Consider the following 27,788-nt stretch of genomic DNA (forward strand, 5'->3'; position numbering starts at 1 on the left):
GCTTTTGTACTGTAAAAGTCTCAAAGCATTTAGCGTAGAACAACGTTCTGTTTCAGTTGAAGCATCACAGTATTGGTCCAGGACTTCGGTTTCATCGTATATCCCCAAAAAACGACTGGCTTCTTCCAGGTCGCTTCGGTAGCTAGGTCAGGTACTTTACAGATACTTCGAAATCAGCCAAGAAACGACAGTCTAGAGCTTCTCGGCCATAACGTAATGATCGATTTCCTTTAGCAGCCCTGTTAAACAGAAGTTCGAAAATGTCTTTGTAGCCCACTGGCCTGGAGTAATGTGTAGCAACACTTGAGTCCCTCCCACGAGAGATTTTTTTTAGCTATTCCACTGTATCTCAAGGCTTGAATGGGTTCCGAAGGTGAACTCTGAAGAGTATCAAAGGCTGTGATGATTTCCCGCTTCCGTTATTAGTGCTCCTCCGAGCTGTACTAATAGTGAGAGGTTGTTATTCCCGTATTCTCACTCGTCCTTTCCGCGGCTAATGCCGCAACTTTCGAAGACAAGTCGCCAGCCACTCTGCGGTCGCAAGTTGCGAATGAAGCCGGAAGAAAAAGCCCAGCCTCGTAAGTTTAGGTGGTCAAGAACGCCGCATGAAGGCCTCAATGCCGGTAAAACAGCGCTGGTGCTCGGGGCATTTTACCTTGAGGTCGCGTCTATTTCTCTTGAGTACACGTCTACGTCTCTGGAGGCGGCTCAGTGTTTCAAGTGGAGCACAGTGCAATTGGCCTCATTCTCGCCATGTGTAACCTTAACTCACAGTCAACACGGAAGAACGGCAATATTGAACAGGGGACTAATGAAGGAGAGCAAAATTTTCTCGCAGCCTGTAGTGTACCGCCAAAACTTAGCAAACAATAATCACGAAATGTTTTGCCTCTCACGTCATACCTAGCGGCCTCAAGCACGTGACATTACTCAGGTTTTGCAATATTTGGCTTCAACCGAACTTCTCCGACCTCTCCACTTGTAACTCCGAGCTCACAGCCCGAGCAAACTTCACATCGACTGATACACTGTTCGACTTATAAGTCTCTTCAGCGTCCATGGCGAAAATGCTTATGTTCGCATAGTCTTTATACGCACAACGTTTTTTCCTTGGCTACCATCATGTCTTCTGGGCCAAAATTTTGGTTATCGCGGCTTGGCGAAGAAAGCGGTTTCGTATCGATTTCGCAGTCATGTCGCGATACCAAAGTTCTTTGCTTGCAGCGTTTCGTTCGCCTCTTTGCATACGGCGCATCATTTCTTATTTTAGTACACTTCCTCTCAAGTCTAGGCTACTCGGATGAACGAATCGGCCTCTTCATGACATTGACTCTTCTCGGAGATGTCGTCATCAGCTTCTTGCTCACCGCCGTTACCGACCAAGTTGGAAGACGAAAAGTCCTGGCCACTGGAGCCGCATTGATGGTTATGAGCGGTCTGGTTTTTGCTACGGTTGGGAACTATTGGGTTCTCGTCATTGCCAGTATATTCGGGGTTATCAGCCCCAGCGGGAACGAAATTGGACCATTCCGCGCCGTTGAAGAGTCAATCCTTGCTCAGCTTACGCAGAAGGAAAGGCGCAGTGATATCTTCGCATGGTACACGCTTTTCGGCTCAGCAGGGGCCGCTCTAGGCACACTCACCTGCGGTTGGGTCGTGCAGGCGCTCGAAGGCAATGATTCTTGGACTCAGAACGAAGCATACAGAGTCGTCTTTCTTATATATGCAGCGATCGGCTTAGTTAAGCTAATGCTTGTTTTTGCCCTCACGTCTGGTGTTGAGGCACCGCCGACAGAGACCGACGATTCTACTAGTCGAAGCAACACCGAAACCCAACCTCTACTTGGCGATAACTTGGACAGCGGGCAGAGCCAATCTAGGCAGTCAAACGGTCAATCTCGTCGGCCAACGATCATGCAACGCACAAAGGCTTTGCTTCCCTACATCTCTCCAATGTCTCGATCCATACTGTTCCGGCTCCTCATTCTGTTTTGTCTCGACTCTTTCGCCTCCGGTATGGCATCGCCATCTTGGTTAACTTACTACTTCACCACCGTCCACTCTCTTCAGCCGGGGTCACTGGGGACTCTATTCTTGGTCACCAATCTTCTCGCTACAATCTCAAACCTCGTCGCACTTCCTCTTGCCCGCCGCTTGGGACCACTCAAGACTATGGTTTTTACACACCTGCCTTCGGCTATATTTTTGTCAATGATTCCTCTTCCATCGCCTGGTTCCGGTGGAACATGGACAGCGATGGCATTTCTGTCCTTGAGAGCGTGTACCCAAAGCATGGACCAAGCGCCCAGGCAGGCCTTCCTCGCAGCTGCAGTTCTCCCCAATGAGAGAACGGCTGTATTGGGCGTGGTCAACATTGTAAAGACGTGGGCTCAAGCGGGTGGTCTAGGTTCTGCAGGGTATCTCGCCGGAAAGAATCTTTGGATCGTGGTGTTTACGGGAGCAGGAATCATGAAGGCGTGTTATGATCTGTTGATGCTGGGATTATTCTTGGGTCTCAGAGACCGCGAAGATGACAGCTCGAAATCTCGTTCAAGGGACGAGGAAGAGTCTTGAATTAAAGAAGACTGGACTGCAATAGACTGTAATTTGAGGAGAAGCTTCCTTTGCTAAGAGATTGAACAAATGAAATACACGTATCTGCCTAGTCCACTTTCTTCGCACTTTCCCTACGTACGATTGCCTCAAGTTTGGGCAGATCGAATTTACGGTAGGCCAATTCATCCAAGAGCCACTCACCAAAAAGAAGTCTGGCCAGCCAGACTGATCCAGCCATGCCACCAGCCCAGAACCAGTTCGTAGCTCCTCCGACCCAACCTCCAAGCCACCCCTCTCCTTTCAGGGCCTCGGCTACTAGTTGTTGGGCAAACTCCCCCGTGGACACGGTCGCGTTGGTTTGGGAAAATGTGAGGCGCTTTGCATATATCTCTTTGACACGCGTGTATAGCGAGTTAGGTGGGAGCTCACGGTTGAGCTTGGCAATCTGACTCTTGACCGTACCAGTCATAGAGATCATGACACGCACACCAAACGGACGAAGCTCCTGGCGAAGCGTACGGCTGTATGAGTTGAGGGCACCTTTGGTCGCCGTGTAGACTGAGCCAAAAACGTAGGGAGAGATGGCGGAAAGACTGCTAATCATGATGATGAGGCCGCGGGCCGGGATCAGCAGTGGCACAAAAGCCTGGCCCATGGCCATGACGCCAAAGACGTTTGTCTCGAAAGTCTGTCGAACTTCGTCCATGTTGATGTCGGTTGCTGGGACAGTGTGTGTCAGACCACTGGAAGATGGTTAGTAAGCAGCACAACCACCAGTAATTACGAATAAACCTGTCAAATGGCTGGATGAGCAACATAGAAGCCATCGTCTGGCTCATGGTTCAAGAACACCATGGCATGAGGTAAGCCTTACGCGTTGTTGACCAGGAAATCGAGGCGGCCTCCAGTCAGTTCGGAGACCCTGGCTTTGCAGACTGCGATGCTGTCGCTGTTAGTAACATCGAGTGGTAATGTCGTCAACCCCAAGTCACTCAAGTCCGAGAGAACTTCAGGCCTGCGGGCCGTTGCGATGACATGTAGCCCTGGCAGTAGAACGTTGTGAGCAATCCAAATCTTCAGTGATGGTTCGCGTCATGAAATCGAACACTGGTTATTGGTTCATGGACAGTTGACACCCACCTTTGGAGTGAAACTCTTTTGCCAAGGCGTGGCCAATTCCCCCTGGGGTGCAGCTACAGTAAACGTGTCAGCACTAACGCCTCCAGCGATCAGCTCGGCGAGTCAGAGTTAAGGCTAAGTTGGTAAGGGTGTAGCGCACCCTGTAATCAGGACTGTCTTTTTGTCTGCCGGGATACCCATTCTGTCGATACTGCTGCACTGAAATTTGATGTTGAATGGTGGAGATGTAACAAGCTATGGTCAATGAATTAAACGTGTCGGAGACAGAACATCACATGGCCGCTCTCAGACCATTTGACGAGAAAATTCCCGAGGTAAAATGAGCTTAAATGGGTCAAAACAGACATGTGGGCCGCTCATGTCCGCAGCCCGCGGATTTCCGCCCAGCATCACATCATTCGGCCGAGTCCTTAGTAATCTACCGGACAAGTCCATGCAATAAGAACCAAGAGCCCCCAGGCGAGGGACTTCGGCGCTCCGAGCAGACGCGTGGGAGAAAGGCTCCAGGGCATCCTGGAGGGTATCCGTACATTGCTAGCTATGCATCCATAATGTGCATTCCCACGATGGCGAAATGCCAGATGATCTTTCGAGTCGCTCACCGTGAGAAACCGTAACATGGGACTGAAGCCTCGAGATGGCCTCAAAAGCTTGGCAACATGCTGTTGTGTGCTGAGCGGCTGATCAAATCGCAAGTCTATAGCTGATGTCTCTTGTGGCACCGAGGATGGCGTGCTCTCAATCCCAAGGGCTTACGGAGTATCCGTACGTTGCTTTGCGATGGAAGAGGTAGCATTTTTAACGAGCCATGTGTGCTAACGCGAGAAGCTTGGAAAGTCGGGGAGATTCCAGGGTTCCTCGCCAACATATATTATGCGAGCCGGTGGGATCAGAGGTTCGCCGCGGAATATCGGCCAAGTTCTTTGCTTTCGTGGGAATGTCTTGCGATAGCCCCTCTTGGATCCCTGTGGCCTATCCGCGTATCAAATCCACCGGTAGATCCGCTGCTACTGTACTCAACCAAAGTGCCAAATACGAGTATGGAAAACATCGTCGCGTCATGCGTCAGCTGGGTGCATGTCCCCCGCATGTCACATTGCGGAGAAGCTGGGGAAAGGAAGTATGGTAACTGGGTTCTTTAAACTACCGACAAATCAGTGCGGGGTCGCGAGTCTCTTGGGTTGCATGCTCAGTTTATGGACGTCGGTTCATCCCATGAGGTTCAAAACTCAACTTTGCTGCTTAGTTCCTTGTTTTGAGGCAAGCAATTTCGTGACAGAAGATGGCTTAGTCTTGTGTAATCTTTGCTTGCATGTATGAGCCTCCAACTTGCCAATGGCGACCATCAAGCCGCCAGCATTCGCGTGCCACTTTTGCTCGAACTTTTGAGCAGCCACTGTAACAACTCCCTGGTCAGCTTCTCGCTGTAGGCCGGAATATCCGGCTTCTATTCCAAGCCCAAGAGCCCCCAGTAAGATCAACACCCGATCTTGGATGCCGTCAGAAGGTGTCAGGGATCCTACCTCACAGTCTGGGGACCCCGCAAATTTAACGGCAAGATCCACAGACTTCGGGTTGATTGAGACGAGCAGAGGGGTTAGGAATGCCTAGCTGAGTCAAGCACTCAAGCATAACTTCGACAACGGGATAGCGACAGCCGAGTAACTACAATAATGTTTGAGCTTTGGCAAGTTCAAGGGCATGGATACACGGGTGAAAGCTTCCCGACAGGCCTCGGTGGACTTGGTTCAAGCTTGTATTCAAAGCTCCTCCTTGGACCTATATATATATGGCCTAAATTGCGGTGTGATTCAGCTTCTCCTGATACAAGCCTTTCAGAACCTTTGTTCGCTAAACTAGGTGGAGTTATTCGAGGACTCTCCACACATCATGGCTGTTTCGATATCTCAGCTTTCTTTCGAGCATCATCGACAAGCTCTTGGTATTGCCGAATCAGAGCCTCGCATCTCATGGAGATTCTCGGGAAACGCCGTTGACTGGGAGCAGAGTGCCTACGATCTGGAGATTCTCAAGGGGTCAGATCTTTCAACCATCCACAACTTTAACTCGACTGAGTCTCTCCTTGTTCCGTGGCCAGTGGCAGCTCTAGAATCGACCGAGCAAGCTAGTGTACGAGCTCGAGCCCACGGTAGACCTGGCCAACTGTCCACGCCCTGGTCCGATTGGGTCACAGTCGAGACCGGGCTCCTTAACTCTTCAGATTGGGCCGGGGCTGTCCCCGTCGCCGCCGAAAGGGAGACTGAAGTTGAAGCTCCTAAACGTCCGGTCTATTTCAGAAAACCTTTCCTTGTCAATGCCAATGTCACTCGTGCACGGCTCTACATCACCGCATTAGGGCTTTACGAAGCGGAGATCAATGGCCGTCGGGTTGGTGACTATGTTCTTGCCCCCGGATGGCAATCGTACAATTACCGGCATGTTTACGATACATACGACGTCACGGAACTTATTTCCAGCGGAGACAATGCAATTGGTGTTGCAGTCGGCGAGGGATGGTTCTCTGGTAGACTCAGCTACGGTGGCGGTGTCAGAAACAACTATGGAGACACCATCGGCCTTCTCAGTCTCTTAGTTATCACTCTTGAAGATGGCACCAAGATTAGGGTGCCGAGCGACGCGACTTGGAAAGCCAACACTGGTCCACTTATCACGTCCGAGATTTACAACGGCGAACATTACGATTCCACACTTGAGGCAGAGCTGGAGGGGTGGTCATCCGCAGGATTTGCCGCCGACGACTGGCTAGCGGCGAAAGAATTACCCGCGCTCAAAGGCGCTTTAGTCCCTCCCGATGGGCCTCCTGTCAGACGACTTGAAGAAAGAAAGCCGGAGTCCATCTTCGCATCTCCGTCTGGTAAGACACTTATCGACTTCGGGCAAAATCTTGTAGGCTGGCTGAGACTTACGGTCTCTGGACCCAGCGGAACAAACATCACTCTCCACCATGCCGAAGTTCTCGAAGATGGGGAGCTCGCTCTTAGACCACTTAGAGTTGCTACGGCGGCTGACTCTCTTATCCTGCACGGCAACGGTACACAAATATGGGAGCCACGTTTCACCTTCCATGGTTTCCGTTATGCTCAAGTCGATGGCTGGCCACAGGAGACTCCTCTTACCGCTGACTCCATCACTGCTGTTGTTGTCCACAGCGACATGGAACAAACCGGTTGGTTCGGATGTTCCAATGAACTTCTCAACAAGTTCCATCACAACGTGCGGTGGTCCATGAAGGGGAACTTCTTATCGATCCCCACCGATTGCCCACAGCGTGATGAGCGACTTGGATGGACTGGTGATGCCCATGCCTTTGCTCCGACGGCCAACTACTTGTACAACGCCGCTGGTTTTTGGAGAGGCTGGCACAAAGACATCTGGTCCGAGATGCAGCGAAACAACTCGATGGTGGTTCCATTCACCATTCCAACCATCCCCCCTGGAGGTCCCGCCACTCCTGCCGCAGTCTGGGGAGATGTAGCTGTTGCGAACCCCTTCAACATTTACCAAGCATTCGGTGATGTAGGTCTTCTCGAAGAGCAATACCTTCAGTCTCAAGCCTGGATTGATACGGGCATCAGCCGTAACGAGGTTGGGCTCTGGAACCGCAGCTCTTTCCAATTTGCCGACTGGCTTGACCCCAAAGCCCCCTCAGATGCCCCGGGGAATGCCACCACTGCGAAGCATCTTGTCGCCGATGCGTATCTAATCCATATGACTGATTTCCTCGCCAACATGTCCGCAGCTTTGGGGCGTGACGAAGCGGCAGACCAGTACCGAACTCAACGGAAGGATCTTATCTCAGCATTCCACGACGCCTGGATCCAGGATGGCGTCCTCGCAAACCAGACGCAGACTGCGTACGCCATGGCTCTCAACTTCGGCCTCTTTACTGACGAAGGACAGCAATCAGCTGCTGCCGAGAAGCTGCGACAGATCGTTGCAGACAATGACTATCTTGTTGGCACAGGCTTTGCAGGAACTCCGCCTCTTGGGTTTGCTCTCAGAGACATTGGCGCCACTGAAGACTTCTATCGCATGCTTCTTCAGACCCGAGTGCCTTCTTGGTTGTATCAGGTGGTTCAAAATGGGACAACTACTTGGGAGAGATGGGACAGTCTTCTCACGAATGGTAGCGTCAATCCTGGCGAGATGACCAGCTTCAACCACTACGCTTTTGGCTCCGTTGCCAACTGGATGCACCAAGTCATTGGTGGTATTGCTCCTGCGGAACCGGGCTGGAAGCGAATTACTGTTGCCCCGATTCCTGGCGGCAACATTACCAGTGCTGATTCGAAATACATTTCACCTTATGGGGAAGTTAAGGTCCAATGGTGGTTCGAAAGCAATGATGAGGAGAATGCCGTGCATCGTAATGGGTTCCACATGGTCGTCGAAATTCCTCCTAACACAAAGGCTGACATCACGATGCCCAATGGAGGGAAGTCAACTGAAGTGGGTTCTGGATACTACGAGTTCCATGATCCAAGTTATATTGTAGTCTAATGTTGTACATTGAAATCCAATTTTTGTTTTCCCGTCAATGAGTTCTTCGGTATACCCATTTAATTGTGCTCTATCTCAGCGAATGAGTGGTATGAATTTAGGCAACTGAAGTCTGTACCGGCTTAGTGAATCAATGTTCCATTTGCATCTAATGACCGTCAGTATCTTAGTTTCAACTTTGATTGAACCTCGAGATTGACACTGATGCCAAGTTGTGAGTTGCCCGGAAAACCAGCATCAGCAACCTGTGTCTTAAGCCCGTTGAGAAGGGGATTTCATGAGCATTCGGGCTAGGGTTTGGAATCATTCAAGAAAAGGATCGAGCAGCAGTCTTAGACTTCAATACCTTAGACTTGTTTGGACCAAAATCGAGACTTCAATGTTTAATCGTGGTTGTATTTAGTCAGGACTCCTCGTTCTAAAGTAAAAAGCCAACGTAAATATAGCGCTGCGCCCACAACAACTAAGTATCGCAATCGATCCCGAGCTTTTGATCTTGAGCTTCATGATCTCTGGGTTGAGTTCTCTTGCTCAGACTCATATCGGAGTTGAGAGACTCGAAAACCAACAGAACCCATCTTGACGTGAGCCTGTCTACATTGGAAGATAGGACTCATCGGCGCTAGTTTCAGCGCGCTTCATGGGGTCATAAGACTCGTCGGCACTGGTTTCAGCGCGCTTCATAGGGTCGTAAGACTCGTCTGCGCTGGTTTCGAATCGCTTCATTGGGAGATAAGACTCGTCTGCGTTCGTCTCTGCCCGCCTCATTGGAAGGTACGATTCGTCGGCGCTGGTCTCGGCCCTCTTCATTGGCAAATAAGACTCGTCGGCGTTGGTCTCAGCCCGTGTCTTCATGGGGAGGTAGGATTCATCTGCACTGGTTTGAGCTGTTTACACTTAGCTGGTGAAACCAACCTTCAGCCGAACAATCCACTGTATCACCTACTTACCCTGACCTGAATGAGGAATAGTAGGCAGTGCAGCAATGCAAGCCGCCATTGCCGTTAACAAGACGGTCACCTTCATTTTGTGATATAGGTAGACTCTGGCGAGTCAAGAGAATGCTTCAGAATCGTGGTGTGAATCAAAGGACTGGTCTGAAAGAAGAGGGGAAGGTCGAAGTGTCCCAGTTTGAAAATGTTGAACAGCGTTAAAGCTGTCTCTTATGATCGGCTCCCCGTGGGACAAGTTGATCACGCTTGAAAAATGGCGGAAAGTTCTCGGTTTGTATTTGATGCAATGCCATCAGGAGCTGGAACCTTGCAAGCTGATCTGCGAGATTAAAGAGGCAGGTGGCATTTGGATGACTCTCGCAACTGACGAATCGTGGTTTCGCCAGTCAGGATTGACAAATTGTGGCTTCACTTGTACGACTTGCAAGACTCAATGCCACCAGGCAGTCAATGGTGGCAAGAAAGTAAGCTAAATGTTGAAGGATCTGTCCAGTCTTCATTGGCATTTGAAGTAGCCTTTTAGAGCCACGCTTACGAGCACTTCCATTATTGACCTTCCAAATTGAAATTAGTTTCTCGCCCCACAGCCATAGGATCTAGTTGCATAGAGCTTGAACGGAGACCCAGAGACTTCGTGGTCTTTTCAGCCGGTGCTCGAATTCCCAGTCCTGCTTTCGACATCGAACTTGCTACGTACTCTCGTCCGTACAGGTTGAACTTGTCCATGCCGAGATTTTAACCCTCCGAGAGTGGATCAATCAACCTTTATTCAAAGGCTTGTTTTCCTCATTCGGGTATAAAACGTAATGCGAAAGGTGTCGTGGTATAAAGAATTTGTTTAGTATGTGGAAAGTGGTTTGGTTTTGTCATACCCACTAAGCGCCAGAAACTTGCTTTACTCGTTGACTTTCCATTGTTCTTGTTTCCAAGCCAAACTTTACATGCAATGCGACGACAGGGGCACACGCAACAGGGTGGTGTATTGGTATCAGATTGGTTCGTCCGGACTCGAAAAGCGAGCCACTGTCAGACATTAATTTGGTCAGCGGGGGCTCTTCCGGCCGGGTATAGTGTGTACGCTCGAAGGATTTGGATGCGCCGACACACTCGTCCTCCGTCCATTCAAGTCCTCTGTTCCACCTCTGACGGAGGTAAGCTCAAAACGCCATCGCAGATAAGATGACCTTCACTGTACAGACCTTCCAGATCTGGCGGAAATGATTATCATCAGCACATGTCCCGCTTGGGTCGTTAGGCGACACATGCCCGCGTCTAGGACGGTGGCGGAGTTCGCAGAGCTTTGTGATCCCTCACGAATCCTTCCAGCTTTGATCTCAAGACGCTATCTCGTGGCCATTTGCAATACCCACTCAGCGTCTTCCCCTCGTCTGGTTTCATCTACCATTTGGCCGTTTATTCAACGAAAAGGTCGGACGGCTCAGTTTTCTCGGTCTCTTTCACCTGCAAATCTAAGTCACTTCTGTTGTTGAGCCTTTGGCAGACTTGCTAGTCGCCTCACCTCCAAACATTATCGAGAGATTAGCTCAAAGATGGGCCGAAATCACTCAGAGTACGCGCCTGTGTACTCTGATGAGAGTCTAGCATCGAGTCGTGAAGCCGTCGAGGCCACAGTTGCAGCATCAAACATACGGCGCACATCAAAGCTTCGTAGATTCGGGGTGTGGACTCTCCATGCCGTCTTGATCACCATCTACACCGCAATCTTTGTTGTGTCACTTTTGCCCAAGAGACCATTCTCGGGGGTGTTTAGTTTGATAGATGGTAGGTTTCACTCTGTTGAAATATCTGCTTTATCCCAGGCCCACAGACTCACTGTGGTACAGCACCGCCAAAGGTTGTCGGCGAAGAGACTCATCTCGAAATCTTCCCTATTCAAGGCCCGCCACACGGCAAATACACGGGCGAACCAAGACCGGAGGTAGATCAAGCATGGAGGGACTTGCTACAGTGTAGGTCGCTGCTGAATATACGTTGAACAAGTACATTTATTAATCTGAGTCGCCTAGATAATAATATTCGAGTTTCCGAAGAATGGGTTCATCGTTGGGGACGGGAGCATGAGGCGGTCAGGCTACCCGATGGCGGGTATCTCGGCATGCTCAGTGTCTTCCACGAATTGCACTGCATTGCAAGTCATCTTCTGCCCATGCCGATCATCTGAGTAGAGTTAACCAGATGTACAGAAGCGGCTTTACCAGACGTTGTCGCCTGATTACTACTTTCCCAACGCAACCAAGCAAGAAATCGCCACGAATCGGGAGCATAACCGTGAGTTTGTCAACGAGACTGTGTAGTCGTCGAACTTGGGATAGTGCTAATCAAGATCACAGAGCACTGTCTTGAGGTTCTCCGCATGGGTGCAGCCTGCCGTGGTGACATTTCCATCATCACCCATATGTGGACTGACATCGACGCGAAGCCCATCGTGAACCAAACGGCGCCTCACCAATGTATTGACTTTGACAAGGTCATGGACTATTCTCGGGACAATGCAGTAGACGTGTATCAGGACAACTACATCGTCCACCCGAAGTTCGGTGCGTTCATTACTCCGCAATGAACAGAATATGCGCTCACCATTAGTAGGACCTTCTTTTCCCAAGGGCAATAGCATTAAGCCCTTCAAGGAGCAGGGAATGGGGCACCATCATTAAGGGCGGGGAGGTCAGACAGTCCCTATACTTGTTCAAAATCCGGATGGGCCAGGTATATGGTGTAGCTACGTCTGACTGTAGGTCATGCCATTTAATGTTGCAATGGTTGCCTCTGGCGATTAAGCTTGATAAATGCATTACCTTGAACGTGGCAATGATGGCATTGTTTTCCGATTTGGATGATAGATAGCACCGGGAGAACTCCGCGTGTGCGTTAATTGGCACTTCAGTAAGGCAATATGGCGATTTTCTAACAAACATCTGTTCATACTGGGTTGTGACATTGGGACTCTGGCAGGAGATACCTCGGGTACTTAGCTTAAGGCACTGTACGGAATCACTTTTGAGGTTCGGGCAGGTAAGGTAAGGTACCTTTTAGGCTGCCCCACTCCACACCGAGAAGATACCCCAATTGGCCTTGTCTATTGGTTCTTGACCGCGCATCACGTGATCCCGAAATGTCTGCATCGCAAAGCCAGAGGGAGAAAAAAAAAGTTTCTCCAGCCCAGGCGTTGCACAGTGATCACCACCCACCGACAATTCTACGCTCAACTCGACCACCACCACCCGACTCCCACGATGCATTTGATGTACACTCTCGATGAGGCGGGCAGCCGTGTCTACACCCTCAAGAAGGTTGTCGACGGCAAGGTCACCAAGTCTGCCCACCCTGCCCGCTTCTCTCCCGATGACAAGTGGTCGCGCCAGCGCGTGACGCTGAAGCGTCGCTTCAACCTTCTGCTTACGCAGCAAAGTAAGTTTTCCGCCTCTTCCTCGACCGGGAACTCATCTAATTTGTTCTTTCAGAGGCCGAGTAAATATGTAAATCGCACAAGAAGCAATCGAAAAAACCATACACCCGGCCACTCGATCCCAGCTCGTTCACGACACCATGCGTCGCTGAGAACGACTCATCCACAACAAATGGAACATGAGGCATGGCCTGGCACGAAGGGAGGGTCGACGAAGCCCTTGACACCTGTTCAAGGCTCGTGAATACAAGCCCAGGTATACAAAAATCGGCGTTGGGGAAAGGCTTGCATTCAGGGGATCATCGGAGTCTTTTTACTAGGTCCGTGTTACGATAGATTGCTCTGCAATTCCTACAATCAGAGCGACACATCCAAAATCCAACCTCGTTTTTTCTTCTTCCCATTCCGTTGGACTCTTTGCGTTGAGCGGCCCTTTTCCTGCCTTTTAAGGGGTCTATCATGGTATCATGCAGAACATATAAACATCAGCTTCCAGCCACCTACTGCCTCTCATCTCCTCCTACGACCGTTAATGTTTCTTCCCGGACCCAGTCGCACCTTGCCATTGGCACCAGTTTGGCGGTCACCTGTAAGAATGCTCGGGAGGTAATCCTCGTCCATGAGATCTCTCCGCCGAGCACGGCGATTGTCACCCACAGCCCTCTCGTACTCCTTTTGGTCTTCCGCGAAAATGAGGTTGGTACCCCAGTTGTTCTTGCCGCCGACATTCTTGGAGAGTTTGCCGCTGGCTGTGCCAGCTGAAGGCTTGGGAATACTGAAAACGTTGCCTCTGTTGTTCCACTGAAAGTTGCGCTTCAAGTGGATCTTGAAGGTGCCGTCCTCATCGGTCGTGCAAGACGTGCGAATCAGAGTGGCCTGTCCACAGCTAGGGCAAAACTGGCGGTCCATCTTCTTGCAGACCTGGAAGCACCCGTGGCATCGGAGGACCCACGTCTTGAGTTGGGTGATGCGCGACATGGACGGCGAGAGCAAATTGAGCCCAATTCTCAGAGCGACGTTCTGCATGGCGTAATCGGAGGTAAGTATTCCGACCTTGATGTCAATCGCAGGCGCAGTCGGCTGCAGCAATTTGCTGTCCTTCTCCTTTTGCTTCTTCACATTGGATGGCGTAATCCAACCGTCTTCAGAATCTGATTCCTCCCCTTGAGCCTCACTGGCGCCAGCGACGCTTGTTACAGCTGGCTCGGATGTTGTCTTGTCGTCCACCTCGAGGTTGCTCATATCTTGTGTAATCTGTGCTGTCTCAACGTCCGATGACGAGGCTTCCACTGTCGCGCTCTGCTGAATTTGGGTTTGTGTCTTCTCGGCGCTCTGTTCAATTGAAGTGCCCTCCTGGACTTGGACTTGAGTGGGCTCCGTCACTTCATCGGTCTCGGTCACGGGCTTTCCCTGCGACTCACTTTCAGCCTCGGCTTCTGGTACCGGCGCATCGGCGCTGGGTGCCTTGTCGTTAGAAGACCGCGCACCCGGCTGTTTCCTCAGATTCTGGTCGCCCCCAGTCTTCTCAAGCTCGAGTTCGTAGGTCAAGGCAAGCAAGTGCAAATCAGGTCTGCTGAGAACCTCGAGATCACCAGACCGGCGCGCAAAGTCGGACACGAACTTGATGCTGTCGGGGCGGGGGTTGCGAAGTTTGACGAAAGGCATGAGGGTAGTCTGAACTCGAGTGCGGGTGCTGACATCGCGAATTTCGTCGACAATGGAGGGTAGCATGTAGAGCTCATCGGCTTGTGCGAGTAGAGTGCTGACAGGAGGGTCGTTCTTGATCAATGGGCCGGTATCCAGAACAAGAGCGTGGATGGGTTTGCGCTCCTCGGCCGCGATCGGGCTTGCGACCGCCGGGGCGGCCACGGCATCGGTGGACATGATGGCTCGTCGACTTTTCGTCTGTGGTGATATTCTTATGCGCAGAAAAGCGGCGAACTGTTGAGGACGATCTTCCGATGCAGACAAATCGAGAGTGTCAAGGCAGCAGGCAGTGAGTGCGGCGAATGATTTTGAACGGAATGGGAAATTTCTCTATTATCGCGGGGTTGTGGTGGGGTGTACAGGTAGTTTTTTTCTTCGATAAGACCGCCGCCCAGGCCACCCCTCCCTTCTGGCTCGGTCAAGCCCCGCACCGCCACCCGGCCACGACTTGACCGCCTCGTCTCACCGAGGACCCCTGACCACATTGTCGGTGTAGCCGATCCAAATCCGGATAGAATGTGAAGCATTCATCCGGTCATTCAATTAACTCACACACTATGTCTTATGTCATTGTCATAATCGACCTGGCCCTTGTTACTTACTTTTGCAGGAGGTTGAGACAAAATAGGCGCCACGGATCAGTGTAGACTGCCTTCACTACCTAGACTGTTTTGTCGAGAATCAACAGGGAAACTTACGATCTCTATGTGAAGCACATGTGAGATGGTACGAAGTTGCCAGACAATCGAGGCAGGAGTTGACCGCCGCTAGGCCCTAGAAGGGGATCCATGTCTACTATACATTCAAAGGATAGGAGAAGCCAAATTCCATGTGACGGGAGAAGCTGCGGTGAAGCGCTCACACTCAGAGAGGGCGTGAGGGGCTTAGTTTGGCTCTCGGCCATCCTAAGCTTCTCACTCTTCGCAAGGCAACAACGACAAAAATCAATCAACCTTGCTAAAATGCTGCTATGAGTCTGAGATGCTTTCAAAAAGAGCCTCAAGTATTGGCTAGATTGCGATTGCGTGCGAAATGCAGAAACAACGTATTTTGGAGGTTAGTCAATCACGGCTTTCGGTGGCGGCAATCGGTGTTATCTCCAAAGCCGACAGCCGGTGGCTGCCTCTTACACGCTATTCAGCCTCTTTGAAATGCACATTGTCAGATTGTGTCGCGTAACTGTAAAGGCTCCGAACAAGTCTATACAACTATACCTGGTTTCAAAAACCGCTTCTCGACAATCGAGCTATTGTGTAGAGTTCAGTTCCGTTCGCAAAAGTCTCACAGGTCCAAGTTCATCTAGGCCACATAGGTTGCCGATAGCCGCCCCTCATGCCGGAGCGGTGTTGTGTGGATGGTTCTCCAAGTGAAGGTGATCTCTTCACCGTTATTTTGGCATGACCTATGGACAAGGGACAGTTTCGCAGGACACTCACTCTTGCCTACTAAAGTCAAGATGTTCCGAGCTCGACAGAACATTGAATCAGTTGTGTCAACTTGAGTGGAATCGCTCCGTGGCTTTCACGTCTCACAGACTCCCAAGGTCTCTTGGGGTATTTGTGGCGTCGGATGGATGTTCTAAAAACAAAGTTCCTCGCCCTAACATCCCTCCCACCAGAGAGATTTTCGGGGAGCTGCGTTGGCAGGTTGGCAGCAGAAGGGGAGCACACCCCCACTGACTAATGCCCAGCAATGATGGATCGGCTTGCTCAGCTGAGCTCGCCTGAAAGCTCCGATACCAAGGAACTAATGTCACCTCCCAAGGCTCCCAAGGTCTAAAAGACACCCCCCGAAAGGGCCCGGTTACGGCTATGACTTGTGCCAGGAACGTACATGGAATGGAGTGTATTGTCGCCTGAGAGGGACCGTTGCCGGGGATTGAGGACTGAGCAGTGAGAACAAGTGTGGTGCCGTGAGACACATGCACAGTTCACAGTTCGGTCACGGAGCGCCTCCCAGAGCCAGTCTCCTCCGTCTCCTTCTCTCTTCCCACGCATTCCCCGTCCTCCGTATCCCCCGACTGACTGCCAATCCTCACACTCTGCCCTACCTTACGTCAAGTGAGCTGCACAGTCACACACAGTGTGATTGTTCCCCGGATTTCTCCTGCATAATTACCTAGTCACAGCTCGGAACGAATACAGTAGCTAAGTAGACACGCTGCCGTCTGCGCGCGCGCGCACTCAAAGAGACCCACGCCGATTGTTCTCCGGAATGGGCAATCCATGAGCCCTAGACTGAGCCTCATCTGTCTCTCCATGTGTATTGTACGCGCCGCCGAGTTCCGGTGAGCAACGAGGGCGCGCGCCTATCGAGGTAATTGGGAGAATGGCAGACCTGTACGGTAGCAACACCATCGGCAACAGCAGTGTCAACAATAACAACAACGACAACCTTGGACATCACCTCCGACCCGACAGACCACCGACAGCCGCTGCCACCACCGCCGCCGCCTCAACGACGGCAAACACAACCGCAGACCTGGCCGCCGCCGCAGCTACCACCGTGACAGCATCAGCCGCAGCCTCGTCCGTGTCTCCGAAACCGACAAAGCGGTCCTCGGCCACGACATGTGTCACCTGCCGGGCCCGTAAAGTCCGCTGCGACGGCCGACGCGACATTTGCAGCAACTGCGAACGCCTTGGTTTCTCTTGTACTTACGAAGACCCATCTTCCGATGCTAATGGTGTTGCTGCCGCTCCCACCTTTCCCTTACCAAGACGCCGTGTCCGACAAGCATGCCAGAGCTGTCACTCACGTAAAGCTCGGTGTAGTGGTCACACACCGGCTTGTGACCGATGTCGTACCCAAGGCATCGAGTGCGTCTACAGAGCTTCTAAGCGCACCCGGTTGAGCATCAATCCCCCGGGTCTCGTCGACCATATAGTCAGATCACCAACTTCGTCGAATTCGGCACCCGCTACCAATCGTGACGCTCGAAACCGTCGGTCATTGTCCAGGGATGATGCGGCACACGATTCCGATGCCGCCATGGCCGATGCCATGGCGTCCAACACCCCCAGCACCTTTAATCATGATCTGTAGGCTCACTCTTACTGTCCTTACTCACTCTTGTACCTCATCCACTGACTGAATTCAGCTCGGCACCTGATCCTCAGTTTGAGTCTCTGATAAGTCGAGCTCTGGACAATTTCTTTCGCCATGTTCATCACATTCCCATGTTGTCCTTCCTTCATCGGGCCTCTCTCATGCAGCGGCATAATGTTGGCGGGCTAGACCGACCGCTGCTGTTGGCTCTCATCGGCATCACGAGCATGCTCACTGACCTTGGGCCGGGAACGCGAGAGTATGGCGAGAAATGTATTGATGAGTCTGAGGGACTCATTTTGAAGGGCCTCGAGAATGCGTCAACGATCAAAGTGCAAACACTTGCTCTCATAATCAAGTATCGGATCTTGACACGACGCTTCTCGAGCGCTTTTATGCTCGCTGCTACCGCGGCCAGATTCGCTACGGCTCTTCGACTCAACTACGACAACCCAGATCTGTGCTTCCTCGCCCAGGAATCAAGACGCCGTCTGATGTGGGCATTATTCATGATTGACCAAGGCATGGCTGGAGGATACCGCGATCTGACCCTATGGACGCCCGAGACGATTCACATTTCGCTCCCTTGCAACGAGAGAGACTTCGAGTTCGATCTTGCGCCACCATCGTTACGACCACTGGTTCCTGGTCCCGATGAGTCCGAGAATGACGATATTGGCAGCTTAGCATTACACGTGCGCATTCTCTGGCTCCGCGGCAGAATCCTTAAGTTCGCCAAGCGAGCCTCAAATTGTTCCAACGACGACCTTGGCCGCCTTCAGGAGCAACTCCAGTCGTTTGCAAAGGAGCTCTCAGACTTTGCTGAGCGCTTGCCTGTGTCGTTCCGCTGGTCTGACAATAGCCTGCGGTTGAGAGCATATTCTCCACGCCTTTGCGTCTTCATCATGATTCATGTCTGGTTGCGGCAGTGCAACTGTGATCTCTTCAGGATAGGACTTGTTGGGCTTCGCGATTCTTTGACTCGTTCAGCTGCTGAACGGCTCGGTCCCGAGTTCATCGCTGGTTGTCAGCGCCAGTGCTACGAGCATGCGATGGAAATGTCAAATATGTTCACCTCCATCAGAGCACTGGATCATTACCCCGTTGCGGACCTCGATATGCCGGTGTGCGCGTATCAGTGTATCCGTATGCTTTACTACATCTACCATCTTAACGCGGAAGAGTACGGTCTCACGCCAGAGATCCTCCGTAAAAAGGCTTCGGTTTGTCTCGAGGTAACCAAGGGCTGTTGCTCTGGAACAGCTGCAGTCTCAATTGTTAGTAACACTGGCGCTTTTGTCTCACCAAGGAGTTTACTGATTAGTGATAACAGCAAGCCGATCTTCAACGACTCATGGACCACGGTCTCTCGATACAGGCTACCCCTAGTCGGCTGCTTAGTGAAGAGCCCCATGACGAAAGAAATGGCAACGGTGCCAAGCGCATCCGCCTTGCTCGCGCGAAGCAGGTACAGTTGGCGGATGACCCAGATAGAGGCGCGCCGGCGGCCGATGAGCTCACCAATCGGCCATTTGGCATTGGTGCTTGGGAAGATATACAGGTTCCCGAATCCAACAAGCCAGACGAGCAGGCGCCTGTGCCACCACAGCCCACTGCGCTCGGCTCGCTGGAGGTCAATAATGCATTCGAGGGAGCACTTGACAGTCTCGATTTCAACATGGAACCCATGGGTTTGGATTCCTTGGCATGGTTCTCGAATGAGTGGGCACAAGGCGATTTCCAAGGCGAGTTCTAGTGCCGGAGAGGTACACGGGAATGTACACCGAAAACCATGGACCCTGGAGCAAACTTAAAAGAGATATTTGATGCATACGATTGGTCACTGTATGAACATCTCAAGCTTTATCAACTATATGGGCCAAACCTCCTTGGACCAGAACCCTGGAATCAGACGTTGACCCATCTTATCCCGCCGGCGTGTGGACCATTTCTTCATCGGCCGAAGAGGTCGGGTCATCAAATTATCAAGAAGCTTGAAGCCTTATGGGTGTGCGGCAACAGTCTTAGTATCTCCGCGAGCCAGACTTGTCCAGTGGCGGCTAACGGTCCACGCATATGCAACATTGCCACAGCTTGGTTCAAAGTGTGAATGCCCGGCATGGTTCAGCATGCATTTGACAAAGTACATCATAAGAACTACATACAGTTCTAGTGACTTGTGAGAGAGCTGATCTTTGAAGGGTGTGTTCTAGATGAGACTATGTAACCATAGATACCGCGTGACATGAATGTATTGAGATTTCACGAGTATCAAGCAATGAATGATCGCGAGAAGATAGAGGGTCAATTGAAAGCAAGTGCAAGCGCTATATACCCTGCCGTGACAATCTAAAGAGCCCCCAAGGCCACATTTCTTACCAAACAGTCGCGCAGTTCACCGCCTCTTGATGTTGATGTCCAGTGCCAGAGGCTTCCTCAGGAATCCCTCGTTAGTCTCCATAATCTCCTGTCTCAACTCAACCTTGTACCTCCTAGCCCACGTCGCGACAATGAGCTTCATCTCCATCTCGGCCACATTCCTTCCAACGCATGCCCTGGGTCCGGTGCTGAACGGGATGAAAGCATTTTTTTGCCTCGCCGTCAGCGACTCCCACCTTTCGGGGCGGAAATCGTCAGCATCCGGTCCCCAAATCTCCTTGGAGTGGTGCATGGTGTACGAAGGAACGCTGAGAACGGTGCCGGGAGGGAAGAAGTGGCCGCGAATGGTGACGCCGGGTGAGTTCTCGGGGATCTGACGCGGAAGGCCGATGCCAGAGGTGGAGTGGAATCGGAGCGTCTCGTCAATGACCATGGCGAGGTAGGGAAGATCCTTGATCATCTCGTAGGTCGGGACATCGACGGTGGGGGCGATGGCCTCGTCGAGTTCCTTTTGTAGCTTCTCCAGTACGCCAGGGGTTCTCGCAGCGTGGTACAGAAGTGCGCAAGAAGAGTTGGATGTCGTGTCGCTACCGGCAATCAGCTGCGTCAAGGCCTCGGCCGTGAGCTCCTCTCTGCCCAGAGGCTCTCCCTTGTCGTCACGTCCCTCCATCAGTCGCGCAAGCAGATCCAGTCTGTCGATATCGGGAGGATTGTCCAGTCTAGCCTTGACGCGTGCAATAGCCATGCCCGCGAGGTTCTGTACGGCCTCCAGGCCTTGGCTGAAGAAGGGATCCGGAATGTACTTTGCCCAGGGCTTCAGGTCGGGGAGAATTCCAAGAGTGGCAGAGACCTCGCCTCTCCGGTTCAGAATCTCGATGGCGGGCGCGTAGATGGGCGGGCTGTTGGGAGATTCGCGGACCTCGGCGATATCAGCACCGGATGCAAGCATGCCAAACGGCGCACCGAACGCCAGGTCGCCAATAATGTCGAATGCCAGGTAGTTGAACCATTTCAAGCAGTCAATGGTGGCGCCAGCTGGGTTGTTCTTGGCGAGCTCATCCCACTTTTGGACGAAGAGGACCAGGTTCTCGTGCATATACGGCTCGAATTGGCCAATTGATTTGACGGAAAAGGTGTGCGACACAATCTTGCGCTTGCGTGAATGCTCATGACGGTCTCTGGTGTTGAAGAGTCCTCTCCGAATGGAGACAAAGGCGTCGTAAAAGTCTCTGGTGCGGGGTCAGTATGTCTAGAATCAAATATTGAATGGTCTTGGCTCTGGGAACTAGAGCTTGGAGACCACCACCAAAGGAGAGCGTATAGCCCATTGTTGAGTGAGTGAGAATACTTACGACTTGAGAAAGCCGTTGCCGTGACCATAGATGGCCTGAATGGCCTCATCGTCGGCAATGCTCACATGGTTGGGCTGAATGCGAACCACGGGCCCCATCTTCTTGTGGATCTCGTCGACGGTTTGGTATCGCGTGCCACGCCGGACGACGGAGAGAAGCCACAGATTGGTGAATTGTGCTGGGAACGGTGCCGGAATCCCACGAAGGGAACCGAATGTGACGAAGAAAGGGTAGAGGTAGTAGACGACTACGCCTACAACCACCAGGGCCGGTGCCCAAGGCGTGATGAGAAGCTCTAAGATGGCCATAGTCAAGCTTTTCTCGTCATGAACGAAGCTGATCCACCTTTACAAGATTCGAAGAGGGGAGGTTGAGAGGAGTTGATATCTGAGTTCAAAAGGGTCCCAATGGACTTGACGCGAATTTAGAGTTCCACGGGAATAATCAGAAAGTTGTCGACATGTGGACGCCGGGGGCCCTTCTTGTACTTGTTCTCTCGTGAGTGTGGGTGTGTGAGAGAGAGAGCATCCGTTCCAAGGTGCTAAGGTTAGTTACGTTTCCCAAAGTACAAGCAGCAGCCATTTAAAAAAAGATGATAACAAACCGAGACACCCGTGACGCTACGCTATGCGTTAAGCTTTCTTTGGTACCCTGTCCTGGTGGATATCGCGGGGCGCGGAGAACCGACACACCTCTCCCCCCGTCCAAATCCTTTGGCTAAGACCAGACGACGCCCCCTTTGACACAGCCATCCCGCAACGAGTGCCCTAATCCCCCCCGCGAGTCCCCGCACGGCACTGAGTACGGCAATCACGGTCGAGACGGCAGTCAAAGTCGGGATCGCGAGTCGGGGCTCTGACACGGGGGATGCCCATCCTTTCCGGTCAAACGCCCCGCTGGCATAACCCACAGGTGGATGTACTCGGCCTCACAAAACGGCTTGGCCGCACGTCATACGCCTCCGAGATTTGCGTTGCCTCGGGTTTAAACACGGAGCTCTGTTCATCGCGAGCCATACCGAGGCATGCAAAAGAAGACGTGCTTGAATCAAAAATACTGCCTAGATTGCCCAACCACTCCCTATATACGATGTATATGTGCCAAAACGAGGTCCTTGTCCAAGGTGCCTTTACCATCCGGCCCTATGGGCCCTATGGGGTTTTCCAATATCCACCAAACGCCAGAATGAATGCAATGTACATGTACTCTTCAAGTGTATGGCTAAATGATGGGAGAATGAAGGAAGTATGGGTACAGCTAAAAATGCTACCTAAATGCCAGCCGCCCTCTCGTGCTTCTGCCCTAGCTTACGTCGAGGTACTTTAGATGAATAGTGTCAAAATGGCCAAGAGAAAACGCTCATCTAAGCATGTATGATAAATCTGGCAGCTCACGCACAAATTGCTTCACAAAACCATAACCCTCGGTGCTCGTCTTGGGCGTTTGCGCCGTGGACGGCGTCTGGAACCCCGTTGTGCGTGGGGTTTCAACAGGCCCTCCCGCAGATACGCCGGTAATACCAGCCAGCAATGGGTCCGGCGGGTCGTTGAGGGTGGCTGCAATGGAGATATTTGGTGGTCGCTTAACCGTAGACGCCGGCCTGAATGTGTATGTGTTCGCGGATGCTGACGGGCTGAGAGGGCCGCCTTGGCTTTGGGGTATACCTGCTGCCACAGATATTGTGGAGGCGGGGGCGGGGCTGCTGATGACATTGCCAATATCCCACAGTCCTGATTTGTTACGGGAATCATTTTCTTTGTTATTCCCGGTGCGGAGTGCATCGGCTCCCGGGTGACTGCTAGTCAGGAAAGGATCGGGAGGCGGTATGCTCGTGGCTTCGGCTAGCGGGTTGGTCGAGAACGAATCCCAACTAGTCTTGGGAAGGGAAGTGGAATCCGTTGCTTCAGCCGTCGTTGGAGAAACCATGTCTCCCCATTCATCGTCCTCCGCATCTGCATCCGCATCCGCACCCTCAACCTCCTTTAAGCTCGTGGCAATTGGTGCTGGTGAAGGTGTCGGCGCGATCGGCTTGATGAACGCCGGGAGGGATGCATGTGACTTTGGCGCGTTGTCAAACCCAGTGAAGGCCAGAGGGAGTGGTATACCCGAGGCCTGGGGCTTTTGCATCGCCGTTCCCGATGCTGGTTTTATATCACCAGCCCCGCTGCTCCAGCCAAATGTTGCGAGGCCCTCCCAATTGTCGTTGCCTTGTCCCATGGCTGGCGTGCTCCCCGTAGAGCCAGGGAGAATAGGAGCTGCCGAAAGCGAGGGTAGGCCGCTTATTGAGTGTGTTGGGCGGTGGATGGACGCCTTCCGCTTTGCCTTACGGCCGAATACTCTGTCGAGGTCGACCGGAGATGCTGCTGTTGTCGCGTCCCAGCCAAAGCTTTTGCCGCCCGCATTGCGTGCCAGTCCTCCTCGGAAAGCTCGTCCCCCGAACGAATCTTCTTCTATCCAACGACGAACAGTTTTCAACGTTTCTTGCCGGAGAGTGGAATTTGTCCAGTTGATTCGGACATAGTTGTCGTCGTCTCCGGCATTATGCTTGCGCAAAGACTCGTGGCGGGACAACCGATACCACATCTTGCGCTCGGAGATGCTCACGAAACTGTCGTGTATAACTCGATCCGGCACATCTTCGGGTAGAACTGATTCATCCAAGGAGACGTCTGGCAGGAGAAGTTCGAGATGTTGAAGGTCAACCTTGAAGGGCTCGTGATCAGGGAGTGTTGGCTTGTCAATCTTGATGGTCTCCTCTTCAACTTTGCTCCCTTTATCGAGTGATTCGTCTGCGTTCGGCTCGGGCGTGTCGCGAGATTCCGTTTGCCCCTGATCCTCTTCTGTCAGGTCGTTTTTAGTGGTTCCCTGGCAGGGTAGATCTCCTGGGCCAATATCGAGCCCTCGGCTTACACTACGACGTAATGAGGGTGCCCTCTCGGGAGAAACTGTGGTTCGCTTGGCAATGCCATCATACATCTCAACGAGCTCTAGAACCTTGCCAGAGGCTTTCCTCTGCGTAGGTTTTTGTAAAGCATTGTCTTCGACGGAGGTTATGGGGGAGTCGGCGTGTCTCGCATCTGATCGTTCGTCGTGTTCGTCATCGTCGTCAGACGAGTTCGAGGCCGAGGCTGACGAATGAGCGACATCGTGATCGTGCTTGGGAGTAGTAGGGAATCGATCGAAAATCGGAGTATCGCTGAACTGTAGGTATTCGTGTGAGGGTTCGGCAGGAGGTTCGGCGAACTGTGTTGTTATTGGCGTATGGGCAATGAATTCCTTTTCGAACGCATTGGGAGCATTCGTTAAGCCCAGGCCGATCTGCGCTTGCTCGAGCACAAGCGGCGGGACGTCTGGTATCTGGGGGAGATCCGCTATGGGCTCGGGTTCGTCTTTTGTATAGGTTGAGACGTGGTTCGCCCAGGGGTCGGGTGAAGGCTGGCCTGGGGAAGCGTTGTGAGGGGCGGTGTTGGGAGTGATGGGAGGTCTCAGTCCCGGGGAGGGTGATCGGCTTCGAGGCCACCTGGGTGTGCTGCTCTTCCGCCTAGGCCTTGGCTCATAGCTCGGTGTCAGACCTTCGATTGGCGTAGCATCATTGCCCCAAGTCCACGGAGATGCATTTGTAGCCTGTCCGGCGTCGGGGGATGCCCAATTGCCAAAGGCATCGTCGTCGAGCCAGGCTGACTGGCTGGAAGGTAGGTTCAGGTTGCTCGGAGTGGAGAGGAAGGCGGGTGGTGGAGGTTCGATGATGGTCTTGGAGGGACTGGTAGAAGGCGCATTTGTATTGTCGGTAGATGCCCACGGGGAGCCCCATGGATCGTCCATTGTGCGGCACTACAATCATGATGTTAAGAAAGTCGATTTTAAGGAAGCCTGCGGTCTTCCGCAAGTGAGGATGTTGCGATTGAGGGGCAGGCTAGGTAGCCATGTTGTTGTCTGCTGGATTCCCGAGCCGCGACTCGGTTGGTCGCAGATGGCGATTTCCCAAGTTGTGCAAAAGGAACAGGAGTGAAACTGAACAAAGAGGGAGTTCCAAAAGAGTGAAGCGGATGGTATTGTCTCAATGAGTGAACGCGCTAGTGTCAATGAGGAACTCGACAGCAGAAACAAGCTTTACGAATTGAATTGTTAAGGTATGGACGGGAAAGGGGGAACGGAGATTGCGAGATTTGAGATGGGAGATCAGACTGCCCTGGCAAAGGTAAGGGACGGACTGATGGTCGCAGTCGCAGACATGGAGATGGAGACCCAGAACCAAAACCAGAACAAGAACCAGAAATGGCATCCATTTGCCAGACGACCTGACCCGTCGTGGATTCCGGACGTGTCGGAGAGCGTCTGTGCACGACCAGGAGTTCCTTCAACTTCAACTCACTGCATGTCTGGGATTGGAGCTTGGCGTTCTATCGGTGGGTCCCACGGTTCCAGCCGCGTCCCTTCCAGGTTCCCCTTCCCCTTCCCCTTCAGGTCCATTGCGGATTGCACGCACTCCGTTCATTCCAGGTCGACCCGATGTTTAGCCACAATCAGCTATCGATAAGATAGAGACGAGTGATAAGGTAAGGTACCTACCTTACCTAAGGTACCTTAAGATACCTTAGGTAAGCAGCCAGAGTCACGGCCAGCATGCCATTCCATGCGCCGATTGCGGATGACAGCATCCAATGTGAGGTGAGTGTTGGAGGGGCAGATCAAAAGTCCAAGGGATGCCATGGAAGTCTTCTAGAACGTATCAAACGTTACTAATAGAACTATCCATGATCAACCTCCAGACTTTGGGCACAGACTACCTAGACTTTCACTCACGGCCAGAGACAAACTTTCCCATTACTGTGGCTTGGTTATCTTTTTTTGTGCTTACCAACCCCGCGGGCTCACACTGTCATTGGGTGGGGAACAAGCATAGCTTGATTTCAAATGAGGCCTATTTGACTTGCTCTTCAACCTCACCTTCATCTCTGGTGACATACCTTACTCGGTGCACTTCGCTTTTCCGACGGACTCTCCTATGCAGCAACTCTCACGTACCGGAATTACACTCACTTCAATAAGTCAAAAGAATCCATATCATCATCAAAATGTCGCTTTCTAAAGTGAAGCACATTGTGCTGGTATGGCCCCTCATTTTCTCTCCGCGTAACTGAATGGCGACTTACTGGCCATGTAGGTCTTGTCGGGCAAAGGTGGTGTCGGAAAGTCTTCAGTGACGACGCAACTGGCCCTGTCCCTCGCTCTTGCAGGGCATTCTGTTGGTGTACTCGATGTCGACCTCACCGGGCCTTCAATCCCTCGCATGCTGTCGATTGAAGCGGAGAAGGTCAAACAAGCCCCCGGAGGTTGGCTCCCCGTGCCTGTACACGACGCCGTCGTAGAGAAGGGCATCGGCTCATTCCATGCCATGAGTCTCGGGTTCCTCCTGCCCAGACGTGGCGATGCCGTTGTCTGGCGAGGACCCAAAAAGACGGCCATGGTCCGCCAGTTCCTCTCCGATGTCTTGTGGGATGAGACGGACTATCTACTCATCGATACGCCCCCGGGCACCAGCGACGAACATATTTCCCTTGCCGAGACACTATTGCGAGACGCTCGGCCTGGCCAGGTTGCGGGTGCCGTTGTAGTCACGACCCCACAGGCGGTTGCCACGGCAGATGTCAAAAAAGAGCTCAACTTTTGTGTCAAGACCAATATCAAGGTTCTTGGCGTGGTTGAGAACATGAGCGGCTTCGTCTGCCCTCACTGCTCGGAGTGCACCAACATTTTCAGCTCTGGCGGAGGAGCCGTCATGGCCCAAGAGTTCTCGGTACCATTCCTCGGCACCGTACCCATCGACCCTCAGTTTGGCGAACTTGTCGAATCCGGCAGGAGGCCGCAGTACCCTCAAGGGACGCAAATACACGGTCAGGATATTGGCCAGGCCGAAAAGGAGGGCGAAACAAAGGGCGATACTCTAGTCGAGAAGTACCAGGACTGTTCGCTGTCTCACATCTTCAGCGACATTACTTCCAAACTCACAACAACGGTTGAGGCACAAGCACAATCGTGAGCAAAATAAGCCATCTACAATGTCAATTCAAAGAGCAGACGACAGGCCCAGTATCGGGGCCGTGCCGCAGGTCTTGGCTCCTAGCGAGATGAAGAGGCCGCTCAGCTTGGTGCCCAATTCTACAAGTAGGCACACAACGTGCCAGGGGTTGAGAACAACCATAAACCTCGCCGTACTGTAGGTACAGAAACACTGGGCATGGCGAAGTCAAAGCAGCATGCGAAATCCCAGCCCAACACGCATCTGAAGGATACTGGGAAAGTCCAAAGACCAAGCAGCATACAAAACACCAGGCTCACTCCACGTTGACCGGGCCCGACTCCGCTGTCGTTGACAAAGTCCGATGTGCGGCCCAGTCATCGATTCGCAGAAAGATTGGAAGCACGTGAGGATGCATCGAGATTGGTGGCATCCCGGTGCCTCGGACGGGTAAAGCCCCGCAAAAAACACGGCGGTACCTGTCCATCAGGTACCTTGCCTGAGCCGCTGTCAAATGCCTGGTACGGAGTACTGCGTAAAAAGTTGGAAGCACGACGTCTTTCACCGCATGTCCTACCACTCGTATATATTTACTGGATGTGGCATGAGTAAGAGATGCATTGCCTACCTTTCTCATCAATCAATTCATATCATGCAGTTCATCACGATTCAAGCTCGTTTCTCTC

At 52.2% G+C, this 27,788-nt stretch overlaps 11 protein-coding genes across 11 annotated transcripts; 6 read left to right on the top strand and 5 right to left on the bottom strand.

Annotated features, from left to right (window-relative positions):
- Positions 1 to 875: 875 nt before the first annotated feature.
- Positions 876 to 2,574, top strand: BDZ83DRAFT_795176 (major facilitator superfamily transporter; the record flags this gene model as incomplete). Its single annotated transcript, XM_060515830.1, has 1 exon — positions 876 to 2,574. Exon 1 carries the CDS (start codon positions 1,123 to 1,125, stop codon positions 2,572 to 2,574), a length of 1,452 nt encoding a protein of 483 aa, XP_060361340.1. The 5' UTR covers positions 876 to 1,122.
- BDZ83DRAFT_632392 (short-chain dehydrogenase) lies at positions 2,568 to 3,983 on the bottom strand. The gene is made up of 4 exons (XM_060508966.1): positions 3,836 to 3,983; positions 3,697 to 3,749; positions 3,431 to 3,599; positions 2,568 to 3,299 (listed from the first exon to the last, which is right to left on the bottom strand). The coding sequence occupies exons 1-4, from the start codon at positions 3,874 to 3,876 to the stop codon at positions 2,663 to 2,665; spliced, it is 900 nt and encodes a 299-aa protein (XP_060361341.1). The 5' UTR covers positions 3,877 to 3,983; the 3' UTR covers positions 2,568 to 2,662.
- A 1,603-nt stretch (positions 3,984 to 5,586) lies between these two features.
- Positions 5,587 to 8,217, top strand: BDZ83DRAFT_585559 (alfa-L-rhamnosidase; the record flags this gene model as incomplete). Its single annotated transcript, XM_060505855.1, has 2 exons — positions 5,587 to 7,156; positions 7,223 to 8,217. The coding sequence occupies 2 exons, from the start codon at positions 5,587 to 5,589 to the stop codon at positions 8,215 to 8,217; spliced, it is 2,565 nt and encodes an 854-aa protein (XP_060361342.1).
- Positions 8,218 to 8,604: 387 nt separating this feature from the next.
- BDZ83DRAFT_632393 (uncharacterized protein) lies at positions 8,605 to 9,605 on the bottom strand. Its single transcript, XM_060508967.1, has 2 exons — positions 9,168 to 9,605; positions 8,605 to 9,104 (listed from the first exon to the last, which is right to left on the bottom strand). Exons 1-2 carry the CDS (start codon positions 9,241 to 9,243, stop codon positions 8,812 to 8,814), a joined length of 369 nt encoding a protein of 122 aa, XP_060361343.1. The 5' UTR covers positions 9,244 to 9,605; the 3' UTR covers positions 8,605 to 8,811.
- A 711-nt stretch (positions 9,606 to 10,316) lies between these two features.
- On the top strand, positions 10,317 to 12,254 carry BDZ83DRAFT_632395 (uncharacterized protein). Its single transcript, XM_060508968.1, has 6 exons — positions 10,317 to 10,952; positions 11,015 to 11,140; positions 11,198 to 11,319; positions 11,375 to 11,459; positions 11,522 to 11,728; positions 11,778 to 12,254. The coding sequence occupies exons 1-6, from the start codon at positions 10,721 to 10,723 to the stop codon at positions 11,843 to 11,845; spliced, it is 840 nt and encodes a 279-aa protein (XP_060361344.1). The 5' UTR covers positions 10,317 to 10,720; the 3' UTR covers positions 11,846 to 12,254.
- A 170-nt stretch (positions 12,255 to 12,424) lies between these two features.
- Positions 12,425 to 12,663, top strand: BDZ83DRAFT_755317 (H/ACA ribonucleoprotein complex subunit 3; the record flags this gene model as incomplete). The annotated part of the gene is made up of 2 exons (XM_060514592.1): positions 12,425 to 12,599; positions 12,653 to 12,663. The coding sequence occupies 2 exons, from the start codon at positions 12,425 to 12,427 to the stop codon at positions 12,661 to 12,663; spliced, it is 186 nt and encodes a 61-aa protein (XP_060361345.1).
- A 444-nt stretch (positions 12,664 to 13,107) lies between these two features.
- On the bottom strand, positions 13,108 to 14,481 carry BDZ83DRAFT_585595 (Nin one binding Zn-ribbon like-domain-containing protein; the record flags this gene model as incomplete). Its single annotated transcript, XM_060505857.1, has 1 exon — positions 13,108 to 14,481. The coding sequence occupies one exon, from the start codon at positions 14,479 to 14,481 to the stop codon at positions 13,108 to 13,110; it is 1,374 nt and encodes a 457-aa protein (XP_060361346.1).
- A 2,151-nt stretch (positions 14,482 to 16,632) lies between these two features.
- Positions 16,633 to 19,108, top strand: BDZ83DRAFT_585596 (uncharacterized protein; the record flags this gene model as incomplete). The annotated part of the gene is made up of 3 exons (XM_060505858.1): positions 16,633 to 17,345; positions 17,405 to 18,629; positions 18,686 to 19,108. 3 exons carry the CDS (start codon positions 16,633 to 16,635, stop codon positions 19,106 to 19,108), a joined length of 2,361 nt encoding a protein of 786 aa, XP_060361347.1.
- A 348-nt stretch (positions 19,109 to 19,456) lies between these two features.
- On the bottom strand, positions 19,457 to 21,737 carry BDZ83DRAFT_466077 (benzoate 4-monooxygenase). The gene is made up of 2 exons (XM_060503255.1): positions 21,084 to 21,737; positions 19,457 to 20,960 (listed from the first exon to the last, which is right to left on the bottom strand). The coding sequence occupies exons 1-2, from the start codon at positions 21,389 to 21,391 to the stop codon at positions 19,748 to 19,750; spliced, it is 1,521 nt and encodes a 506-aa protein (XP_060361348.1). The 5' UTR covers positions 21,392 to 21,737; the 3' UTR covers positions 19,457 to 19,747.
- A 373-nt stretch (positions 21,738 to 22,110) lies between these two features.
- Positions 22,111 to 25,395, bottom strand: BDZ83DRAFT_632403 (uncharacterized protein; the record flags this gene model as incomplete). The annotated part of the gene is made up of 1 exon (XM_060508969.1): positions 22,111 to 25,395. A coding segment is annotated over exon 1 (2,459 nt), but the record flags the coding sequence as incomplete, so codon positions are not given.
- Positions 25,396 to 25,992: 597 nt separating this feature from the next.
- BDZ83DRAFT_466125 (P-loop containing nucleoside triphosphate hydrolase protein) lies at positions 25,993 to 27,420 on the top strand. Its single transcript, XM_060503256.1, has 2 exons — positions 25,993 to 26,191; positions 26,248 to 27,420. Exons 1-2 carry the CDS (start codon positions 26,159 to 26,161, stop codon positions 27,121 to 27,123), a joined length of 909 nt encoding a protein of 302 aa, XP_060361350.1. The 5' UTR covers positions 25,993 to 26,158; the 3' UTR covers positions 27,124 to 27,420.
- The last annotated feature ends 368 nt before the right edge of the window (positions 27,421 to 27,788 follow it).

Source organism: Colletotrichum acutatum (assembly GCF_030867785.1).
Source record: "Colletotrichum acutatum strain CBS 112980 chromosome Unknown BDZ83scaffold_98, whole genome shotgun sequence".
Classification (NCBI taxonomy): domain Eukaryota; kingdom Fungi; phylum Ascomycota; class Sordariomycetes; order Glomerellales; family Glomerellaceae; genus Colletotrichum; species Colletotrichum acutatum.

Coding starts and splice junctions, on each gene's coding strand:
- BDZ83DRAFT_632392 (XM_060508966.1), bottom strand. CDS start 3,876: ATGGGTATCCCGGCAGACAAAAAGACAGTCCTGATTACAGG. Junction 3,750..3,835: donor AAGACAGTCCTGATTACAGG/GTGCGCTACACC, acceptor CGTTTACTGTAG/CTGCACCCCAGGGGGAATTG. Junction 3,300..3,430: donor GATTTCCTGGTCAACAACGC/GTAAGGCTTACC, acceptor ACCATCTTCCAG/TGGTCTGACACACACTGTCC.
- BDZ83DRAFT_632393 (XM_060508967.1), bottom strand. CDS start 9,243: ATGAAGGTGACCGTCTTGTTAACGGCAATGGCGGCTTGCATTGCTGCA. Junction 9,105..9,167: donor TATTCCTCATTCAGGTCAGG/GTAAGTAGGTGA, acceptor AAGTGTAAACAG/CTCAAACCAGTGCAGATGAA.
- BDZ83DRAFT_632395 (XM_060508968.1), top strand. CDS start 10,721: ATGGGCCGAAATCACTCAGAGTACGCGCCTGTGTACTCTGATGAGAGT. Junction 11,320..11,374: donor TCCACGAATTGCACTGCATT/GCAAGTCATCTT, acceptor CCAGATGTACAG/AAGCGGCTTTACCAGACGTT. Junction 11,460..11,521: donor CACGAATCGGGAGCATAACC/GTGAGTTTGTCA, acceptor TCAAGATCACAG/AGCACTGTCTTGAGGTTCTC.
- BDZ83DRAFT_466077 (XM_060503255.1), bottom strand. CDS start 21,391: ATGGCCATCTTAGAGCTTCTCATCACGCCTTGGGCACCGGCCCTGGTG. Junction 20,961..21,083: donor GGCAACGGCTTTCTCAAGTC/GTAAGTATTCTC, acceptor ACCCCGCACCAG/AGACTTTTACGACGCCTTTG.
- BDZ83DRAFT_466125 (XM_060503256.1), top strand. CDS start 26,159: ATGTCGCTTTCTAAAGTGAAGCACATTGTGCTG. Junction 26,192..26,247: donor AAGTGAAGCACATTGTGCTG/GTATGGCCCCTC, acceptor CTGGCCATGTAG/GTCTTGTCGGGCAAAGGTGG.